Source organism: Cryptomeria japonica, chromosome 1 (genome assembly GCF_030272615.1).
Source record: "Cryptomeria japonica chromosome 1, Sugi_1.0, whole genome shotgun sequence".
Lineage (NCBI taxonomy): Eukaryota > Viridiplantae > Streptophyta > Pinopsida > Cupressales > Cupressaceae > Cryptomeria > Cryptomeria japonica.
The window spans coordinates 345,944,717-345,955,089 of NC_081405.1; the positions used below are offsets into that span (position 1 = coordinate 345,944,717).

General features: G+C 35.6%; 1 protein-coding gene across 4 annotated transcripts; it reads right to left on the reverse strand.

The window, feature by feature from the left end:
• Positions 1-207: 207 nt before the first annotated feature.
• LOC131043614 (uncharacterized) lies at positions 208-2,711 on the reverse strand. Of its 4 annotated transcripts, XM_057976846.2 has the most exons (8): positions 2,347-2,698; positions 2,088-2,254; positions 1,440-1,989; positions 1,202-1,324; positions 989-1,060; positions 728-793; positions 596-643; positions 208-520 (listed from the first exon to the last, which is right to left on the reverse strand). In XM_057976846.2, exons 3-8 carry the CDS (start codon positions 1,947-1,949, stop codon positions 365-367), a joined length of 975 nt encoding a protein of 324 aa, XP_057832829.2. In that variant the 5' UTR covers positions 1,950-1,989; positions 2,088-2,254; positions 2,347-2,698; the 3' UTR covers positions 208-364. The 4 variants fall into 4 exon arrangements, with proteins under 4 accessions (XP_057832829.2, XP_057832827.2, XP_057832825.2 ...); XM_057976844.2 differs by having other exon boundaries at positions 208-517; positions 2,088-2,711; XM_057976842.2 differs by having other exon boundaries at positions 2,088-2,711.
• Positions 2,712-10,373: the final 7,662 nt, after the last annotated feature.

Below are 10,373 nucleotides of genomic sequence, written 5' to 3' on the forward strand. Positions count from 1 at the left end.
AGTGCTACAATGGGGTTGGTATGGAAAATTATACACCAGCCATGACGTTGAAGGAGTTAGCATCTTTAGCGATGTTTGCCTGCCCCCCGCTCTTCACTTGTCTTGGCTCATTCAAGACAGACCATGTCTAAGTTCCCCAAATTTAAAACAAAAGAAAAATATTTTAAATTCTTAACTCCTTGTCTTTCTTGCATAAGATTATGAAAAGAAAATGAACAATACGTTAACTTGGAGGGTCCCATTTATTTTAGTAGTCGATTCAATTTACAGTTATATACAAATGAGGCGAACCGTTTAAAGTTAGGCATGGGTGTTCAGTTGCTCCCAGGAAAAACAGGAACAAATTTGCTTATAAATAGATTATTCAAAACCTGGTACCCCCTCCGATTCCAGATGCCCAGAAATCTGCGCCATTATTGTTCGCAACTAGCCGTGTGTATGAGACGGGTACAACGCATAGCCCTCGCCTTCTCAGCTCGCTTATTTCTGAATCCCCTGCGTTTCCTTCCTGCAACAACTTCTAACAGATATTTAGGGTTTCAAATTTCAGTAAATGAATACAGGGGTAATCATTAGGGTTTGAAAGAAATATTACTTGAGTTTGGCCGGAGGTGAATCCTTTGAGGTACGGCGTGCTCAGAACCTGTTCGATAAGACATTGGTTATCAGTTCTAAGCCATGCCTGAAAAAAACTTTGCTAAGGATATGGAAGAGTAATTCAAGTTACCTGAACTTGATCCTGCAGAAATTTTATGTATCCGGTGGCTTCAAGAAGCACAGACGCTGTGTCCGTCTGCGATTAAAGAAAAAAATCCAAAATATAGAAGAAAACTATCAAATTTTGAGAGACGTCGGCAGTGAAAGCTGTAAAGATATCTTAGAATAAAATTGACGAGGCTCCACAGCTCTTTAAAATGAAAAACAGTGTTAGAATTCATAATTATTATCTAAAGAGCAGCGAGCAACAAAGTCGTGGCCAAGTTTTCACCTTTCCGAAAGGCGAGACGAGTTGTTGCAAAGCTGTTATCCGTTCTCCCAGGCTTTCCTTCCTTCCTTGTACCTGGCGAAAACCGTAAATAATCATATATTGTTAAAAATTTATTTTGTGCTCAGAGTTTAGGAGTGCTGGATTTTTAAGGCATGAAAATAGAATTTTATTATGGTTGTGGTAACAGAATTTAGACAAGAGAACGAATTAAACCTTCAATGGCGCATCCGAGGTTCGAATCCTCTTGGAAGGACTTCCTTGATCGCTTTCGAGTAAGGCAGAACTCGTTCTCTTTTGCTCTGTCGGAGGAGAATCTTCCCCCTCGTTTCTGTGTCTCTGAATCGAACATAAAAGTTAACATTAATGTCACAAAATCCTAGAGCTTTTCCGAAATTTTCTTTTAGACTTAAATGTCTTGCCCTTGCTATTCACAAATATATTTTAAACTTACAGTGAATGCCTGAGGGAAATGTATGTTAGAGGCGCCGGCAGCGGATCCTTCGGCAGGGAAAGATACAACATTTGACCACTGAAAAGAAGGATTTGTTGAAGCAGTCTCGACTGAAATGCCGTTCAACCTTGCCATCTCCTCCATTTTCAAGCTACAACCAGCGGTTAAAAAATCTTCCGGGAAAGACTGTCTCTGGTCACCGTCACATACAGCCACGGCAGCAGCTTGAGCTATGGTATAACACACCTCAGATTCCTGCGATGGAAGTTTGACATTTAACTCTGCCTTCTCAACATCGTATTTTGCTGCTTCTAAACCCTGACGGAAGCCATTAGGAGTACAGTGAGACGGTGCTTCTGAAATATTGCAATAGGAAGGCGTCGACCAAGCTACGGCCCCCTCATTTAATGAAGGCAGAATATTTGCGTACAATAAGTTGTCAGACTTCTCATAACTCGCCTGACTGTACGGCTGAAACATTTGATGGCCATGGCGCTCAAAGCTCAACATTTTCGCGTCGGACGAATTGCCATCGCAAAAGCCGTCGCTTCTGTATACGCAAAAGCTCAAAAATATCAATCAAATACAACTAAATCCAGGTATAAAAGAATTGACTGGATCAATCAGAACCCTAAGTACACCACTTACATCCGGCTTCTGTCAGAGGTGTTGCTTTCCAGAAGATAATTCGAATTCTTCAAATCCGACGTCGTCGCAACCGGAGAAAAAAGCCGGCAGGATTCGATACAGTAATCGGATGCACGGAAACGCTTGGTCCAACTTTCGCGAGCGTAGGACGGCACAGAGGCGGCATTCTGCATTTTCTCTCAAGCAGATTACTCTTCAACAAACAGCCAACCGAACTCCAGGTAAAATTGTCCACTATTGTTTTCAATCCAATACCTACCTTTGCTGTTGCTCGATCCTTCGATGTACTGTCATTTTATTTTGACATAAAGATTCTCCCTGTCTGCAAACCAATGAATGATCAGGACATGCTGAAGCTGGAAGCTTTTCCTCCTTGTGACACAGATTGAAAAAAAAAAATCATTTTCCTGGTATCTTTGTCAAAGTGAATTGAAGACCGAACCACCGACTTTCTGAATCGACAGCCTTAATTAAACCTGGAAAATCGAACGATAAGGAGAAAAACCAAAGGAATCTGGATAAAAGCAACACAAGATGAAACAAACCGTCACTAAATTTGCAGAGGGTGTCACCAGTGGGCAGCTTACACGTGCTTCTAAGCAGCGGGTGGCTGCGGTCAGCGGGCAGACGGGGGCCGCAAACTCGTCTCGGTTATCGCAGAGAAACGCGGACATCGGAAGTGAAGATAAGCGCGTGGGGCCCGCCCGGTGGCTTTGACGGAGACCGCTAATGATGGATGTGTCACGTGCGTCGGCATCCATTGCCTGATTCTGCGGGTAATCCACTGGGCTCCACCACCCTTCTACTCTCGATCATCTTTTCCTTCAATTAAGGGATAATTTAGTCGGTCAGCCCCACCCATCAGGTAAAACGTTTATGTCAACCATCATTCAAAATTGAACCTCCTAATGTTGAATAGAATAAAACACATCTGTGTGAAAAATAAATAGTTTTTTCCAAGTTAAATAAACATGATCATTACATAAAGGCTGTGTCTATTTTCACTTCAAAAAAGACAAATCTGTCAGACTAACAAGATGTGTTATGCATTTTTCGTCGTATGATAAAATATCTATGATTGATATTTAAGATGTTAGCTGTGCTGTACACTTTTTGGAGCTAGAGTAGACGCGTCCTTACCCAAACAATTAATTTAGATAAAAGAAATAGTTAGTGTATAGGTAGGGTATTTAGTTAATTATGATTGATAAGTAAGAAGTATATTTTGTAGTTTGTTAAATTATGATATTTATATCAAGATTCAATTACATATTCTTTAATTTCAATTCATTGACTTATATTTCATTAGTACTATTTTGCAAGAACCCATATTTCATGTGATTGAATGGCCCACTTAGCATTCACTGCTGTTACGCTCCCAAGAGTGATTTATTGAGACTTCTCAAGAGGTCAACCATCTCGATAGTAACTTTGACTCAAACACGTTTAACCAACTGCAAGATCAAGCTTGCTTAACGTGTTACCTTATTGAAAACAAATCTACTTTTTGTCACTCATATAAGAAATAGAAAAGGAGATTAGAAAGTTTCAATTATTAATAATCTTGTGACTATTCCATGAGTCTTACTTCAACATCTAAGAGTCATAGAAATATCTCTTTTTATAAATGCATGCATGATATTTCACTCCAACTATATCCCCCATAAAGAATAAGAGATGGATCTTCTCCATAAAAAATAAATTCTTAGTGTCAATTAAATGAGAAGTAATGCAAAATGGAAAAGAACCAAACATCTTTATTTTTATTAAGATATATTACCAAATACTTCAATCAACAAATTCCTCTATAGTAGACAATAGAACAAAATTGAAACGTGCTATCAAATAATCAGTAGGTATAATGTTTTAGTCTTTTTGATCAACACTATACAACTGTCTTTTTTGGAGATTCACTATGTGCAAACTTAGCCAATATGACTATAAATATTTATGTCCATCAATCATTTGATAGCACCTTTAGGTGATATTGCTAGTTTTTTCTTCTTCTTTTTTAATAATTTTTTATTGTTTATAATTTAAGAGGTTCCAATAACTATATAAGAAATAAACAACTTTAAAGTTCTTATAATTTATTATTGATTATCATTTTCAAATATACCCAAGAATGACATTTGATATAATAACCATACAAAGAACAAATTAATAATTTCTTTTAGAAAATATATCTTATGGAAACCCAAATTTTTAATATGTGTATTAAATGATTGTGTAACATTATATAGATGAATATGATAACCATTGACATATTAAAGATAAAAAAAAGTTTCATTATTTTATATCAATCTAAACTATTTCCCTCACGCCCTCTTCCTATTTTAATATTATGAGCATGAATAGTATTAAAAAGAAATCATGATAATACCCACTAAAATTATAAACCACTTTGTGTCATTATAATTAAAGTAACTAGTGAAAGAGAGGAATAAACTTATTTTAAATCTTACTTACATTTATCTTATTAATTAGTCTAAATTTATTCATAGACTAATAGTAATGGTTCATAAAGTAAACTAATGAAAATATTCAATCATTGAGTAGAAAAAATTATTTTCAACAATAACTATTATTAAATATAAAATGTCAAATGCATTCATCTATTTCAATTATATGTAATAGAATGAGTTTTAGTTGCATACATTCTAGAGACTGACTTATGAGAATTTAATGTGAGGGACACATAATTTGGTGTTTACATTTTTTCTCTACATATTTTAACAACATTTATGTGTGGCTTATCTTATCTAGATATTACCTACAAAATAAAATAACTATAGTGAACGTCATTATATAATTGTGCCTTCTTTGGTCTATGATTTTTAATAAAAGGTAAAATAGGTTTTGAAGGGACTTTAGAACCCTTTACACCAACATAAATAGGAATAAATACAAAGTCATAATAATAAATATTTATCACCAATGAACCCAAACACCAACAAACCAAAAACACCTAGACTAGGAATTAGCACAGACACAAAATATGAACTACACCAAACCCACTATAAGTGCTTTAGGATATTGGCAACCACCAACTCCTACTAGAATAGCTTTCTTGAAGTTTGATGAAATCTTTATTTTCTTCTAGTCATGAAGTTTGATGAAATCTTTATTTTCTTCAAGGAAGGACTTCATTTTGGAACTTTTGATCATTGTACTAGGTTCCTACTTTGTCATCTTACTAGAATTACTATAATTTCACTCAAATATTGGATCTCATAACCTTCAACTGAATACTTTAGTTTCCTAGTTAAAATCTTGATACTAGTGGCATTCTTTTAGATAAAACGCCTACTAAGTTGAATGACCTTGTTAAGACTCCCCTTTATGCTAAGTAATACCTTCTCCTTTATGTCAATAAGTTCTTTAGTTATGGGACATTCAAATCCCTACATAGAAACTTTCCTCTCCTTCCAACCTTTTGCAAAGGCTTTGGCAAAAAATAATTTGATGCCTCTAAAGAATTTCTAAATATGATATCAAACCTCCTTTTTACAAAATCCTCCACATACTCTTGTTATTATTCAAATGTCGTTGTAGGATGAGGACTCCACACAATTCCTTTCGCCACCCATTTTGAGGTTAGCTTTGTCAATATCACCTCTACATAAAGATCTTGCATTTATCCACAGATAGCAAAGTAAGCTTTCAAATGCAAAAATATCTAGAAGGAATAAAGTTGGCTATGTACCTTTTATAGTTATAGTTGATTTATGAATGACCATGTAGTCTCTAATAATTTCATTCCTTAGGATGAAAACCATTATTCTTGTTATCCTCAATTTGAGCAGGGTTAAAATTGGGATACCCCTTATGGATTTTGCTTATATCATAGCCCAATTCTCTAAGACATGTTTTTTTAGAAGGTCGTAATTGTTTTCCTTAGTCATGCCAAATCATCTTCTCAAAATTCATAATAGTTATGAGTCATTTTTGTGCCAATTATTTTATTTTTGAATCTTTGTTTTCCCTTGTTTTGTTTAAATTTCAAATATATAGTATCAGGCTTAAAACCCAACACTATAAGTGCCTTTTGGAGTTTTGTCTAGGCACACATGTAGTATCAGGTTTTATACCCAACACTACATAGGTTGTTTGCAAATTGTTATAGTCTTTAATTCGATGCACATGTATATCAGGTTTCAAAACCCAATATACACATCCATACCAGGTTTTGAAACCCGATATATATGTGTTTATTCCTGACACATATGGCATTTATGATACTATAAGTTAGGTTTTATAAAGTATTTTTCTATTTTCTTTCAATCATTTTAGTGATCTTGATCTCATGTGAGAGGTGACATAGGCCAACGAATTGTTCGTGATTCTCATCTTATTTTGGCTTCAAATCGAGTAATTCCTCATCATTTGTTTTCTTGTTTTCATTTGTTTGTGCCTTTAGGTTTTTTCTTTTTCGCTTAGTTTTTCTTTATTTGTTTGAGACCCAATGATTGTGTGGGTAGGCGGGGATTTCATCCCATCCAACACCATTTATTGTTGTTGGGTAGAATGTAATTCTCGTCCCCCTTTTTTCCTTTGCACAAACCATATCTTCAAGCATTCTTTAGCTTGTAATATGGGTTTCAAAACTCGTATTACAAGCGAGTGTTTCTTTAAACTCAAACTCCAACGCTACATGTAGTCTGAACCATGAAGTCCGAACTACATGTGGTTCAGGTTTCATGGCCTGAACTACATGTGTCATTCTTTCTTACAAGTCGAACTACTTGTAGTTTGGGTTTCATTACCCAAACTACAATGTTGTGATATGTTCTATTTCTCTTTTAAACTTCAAGTATAAGCTTGTAATTTGGGTTACAGGACCTTAATTACAACTTGTAGTTTGAACCTTGTGACCTGAACTGCAAGTATTGAGTATTGAAATACTTTAAGCATTTCCTTTATGTGTAGTTCAGTTTTTAAACCTCAAACTGCAAGTAATGTTAACTATCCAAATATGTAGGTCGGGGTTCAAAATCTAAACTACATCCAAGTTGAGTTCTTCCCAAATCTTTATTTTGTTTGCACACACACTGTAAAAGGGGAGTTTTTCTCCCTGATTACAATTACAAATTGGAGAATTCCTCTCACTCTCAGTTTGTTTATTGCATTCCTTTGTAGATTTCAATTCATCTTGACCGAGCCATCCCCAAGCAAGAAAGGGATGAAGTACAAATATGATGTCTTTGAAGGCAGATCCAGAAAGCTTGGTCGCTTCAAATGTGTCTGAAATTAAGGATACTAACATAGGTCATTTTAGTATGGCAAATTTTCTACAAAGAATTGAAGCAGAATCTCCTACTTTGGAGATGAAGAGAGTCATTAGAAGTAGTATTCATAAAGTTTCAACATTTCCTATGTTCACACAAAATATTGAGTTTGTACTTGCTACAATGGTTTATTTTGATGCCACAAACAAATGTGTTAGAGACTTAGATGGAAATGTGGCCATTAAGCTCACTAAGGAGTTCTTAAAAAAGATCTTCATGTGTGTATAGATATTGAATCCTATGCAGAATTTAAGATGGAAAAAGCCATTGAATATTATGAAAAGAACACAAAAGAGTGTAAGAGAGTAATTAATACATAATGGTTGAAAGAACCTAGAGAAAATTACACTTGGTGGCCTAAATCATTACATAGGAGCGACTTTATACACGAAATCAATGATCTTATTATAGTTATTAGTAGGGTTAAGGGTTTACCAGATTCCAACATCTTTCAAGAATGGATGTTTAAATGCATCCAAATCATATTGAAAAGTAAACCCAAAATCTACTGTTGGAAGGAGATCAATGACGTCGTCTACGATCAACTTTCCAAGGTTAACACAACCTTGAAGTTCTACATGGCATCTTATCTAGTCTATGCAACTGCTTCAATGAGACATTTTTTGAGCTTGGTTACAAATAGTGATCATTGGCTTGAGTACCTGTGTATAGATACTTTTCCCAGCTCACATTGAATGAAAGTAAACATCATTTCAGGAGGGTTAATGAAGCCTTCTTTGTAGTTTATATGTGCATGTTCAATAAAGATTTGGCTAAGAAAAGATTGTCAAATGGTCAACAAGTATGGTTGTGTGTTCATATAGTTTATCACTTTCACATACATCTGAGTCGGGTGCCATGATGATCAGCCATACATGCTCCCTTGATACCCCAGTGATAAGATTGTTCTCATGGAACTATGTAGGAAAATCATATTTGTCCATGCATGACAATAAGATGCCCATTAAGACAAGTTTCAAGTTTCCACTCTCTATTGGTAGGTATACCATAAATACCTCTTTCAAGGCCAAGAATATGGAGATTGAAATGCAATGGGTTACAATGAAGAAATTCAAACGTAGGGAGGATTTTGACTACAAAGGAATGAAAGATGGGTTGAAAAGAGCCTATCGTCAAGTTCACAGGGTAGAAGATATTAGGAATCTCGACCATAGTCACCCCACTCTTGATTAGTTGAGAGCTCTCAATCTAGTTGACATTCCTAATGACATGCAAGAAGAAGGTGATGTTCTTGATCCTTCTTATGTAAGTAATCATGTTGCTGATTCACCACTCCCACTAATTCAATGGTCCAAAAAGGAGTCAAAATCAATAAAAAAAATATTTCAACCCATTCTTGCAAACACAAACATTTGGTTGTAGAAGAAAGGGATCAAATTGAAACCTTTTGAGACTGGTTCTGAGAAAGAACATCCGCAAGTCCTATTGGGAGGACTTCTGAGCTAAGAACCAAAATCAAAGAAGATCCTAAGGCTACCAAGAAGACTCCCATAATCAAGTTCATTGTTGGGAAGGATAAGGGCAAAGATATAGGTGAATCCTCTTCAACTAAGGTTTCAAATCAATCTCTACAAAAAGGAAATGAGAAGGAAAATAGAGATGAGGAGATTATTGATGTGGATGAACTAGAGATTGAGCTTGAAGATGAACCAGAGCAAGAACCAAATTAGCAAGTAGAAGAGAACCTCACTACAAGAGAGGACACTACACCAGAATCTTCCCATGGTCTCAACTCCTATTGCTACTATCGTCGCACCTTCCTTGGTCACAATTACAAGTTATCTCTCAACTCCTATGGTTTCATTTCCTCCTATTTTGTCTAATGTTTCTATACAAACAATTCATTTTTCTACTCCTAGTGAGTCTATGCTAGAAACCCCTTATGCTAGTATCAAGAATGTTTTCAGTTTTTTGTCATCGTTCCCAAGTCTATCTAATGTCTCAAATACCATGCAACAAAATATCTTTGACTTGGACATAATTATCAATGATTCTACACATAAGAGTATCATTCCTCCTCCAGTATAAGTTAGTGCCCCATCTATTGTCACCACTGTTGTCCAACATCAAGATGCATCTCAATAGATGGTTTCTTCAGCTCTACCCCCATGGTTGGATTCTACTACAACACAGAGGAAGAAACAAGATGTTTCTCCATATGATTTTGATTTGTCAATTACTTGCCACCAAATGTAAGACGGTCAAGAAAGCCAAAACTTTCTCCCAGATTAGAGTAGATCAGAATAAGATGAAATATGCAGAAGTGGCAAAACCTCCTCTTAATAAAACTTGAGATGAAGTTCAACCAAAGATTATATAGTGAAAAGGATTTATCTTGGTAGGAAAAGTCATGATGGTGCAAAAGATGATGTGTAGTCTTCCCTAGACATTTTGGTGCAAAGGTATGACCAACTCAGAGAAACCAAAGACCACTACAAGCATTGTGTAGAGAAGCTGATTGAAGTATTGATCAAGATCACTAAATCATTTGAGGTTGTGACACTTGTTGAGGCAATAGCTGATGATGAATCATTGAAGAAAGTGATGCATATAGGCGCGTGAGGAAGATTTGTTGGTGAATGGATTGACAAGATGCTTTCTCAAGATACTCATCTTTTGTGTTCTTCCACCAAGCCGATTAGTGTTCTAAATAACATGAAATAAAAATTGGACCAAACATTGGACACCTTTTCACAAGGGCTTCAAGTTTTGGAGAAAGACTATGATGCATGGTTAAAACTTGGAGACTTTGAATCATAAATCTTGGTAGAAGATGGTGTCATTCCTACAAGGTAAATGTACATTGAACAATGTGAGGCCTTAGAATATAAAATGGACACCCTAGAAAATATAATCAAAGATTTGCAGAAGGCACAGAAAGAGTGTGTAGACAAAGGCCTCGAGATCTCAAACAAGATCTCAGAGTTTCCATGTAAGTTGTTTGATGATGATAACAAGATGCTTCTAGTTGATAATA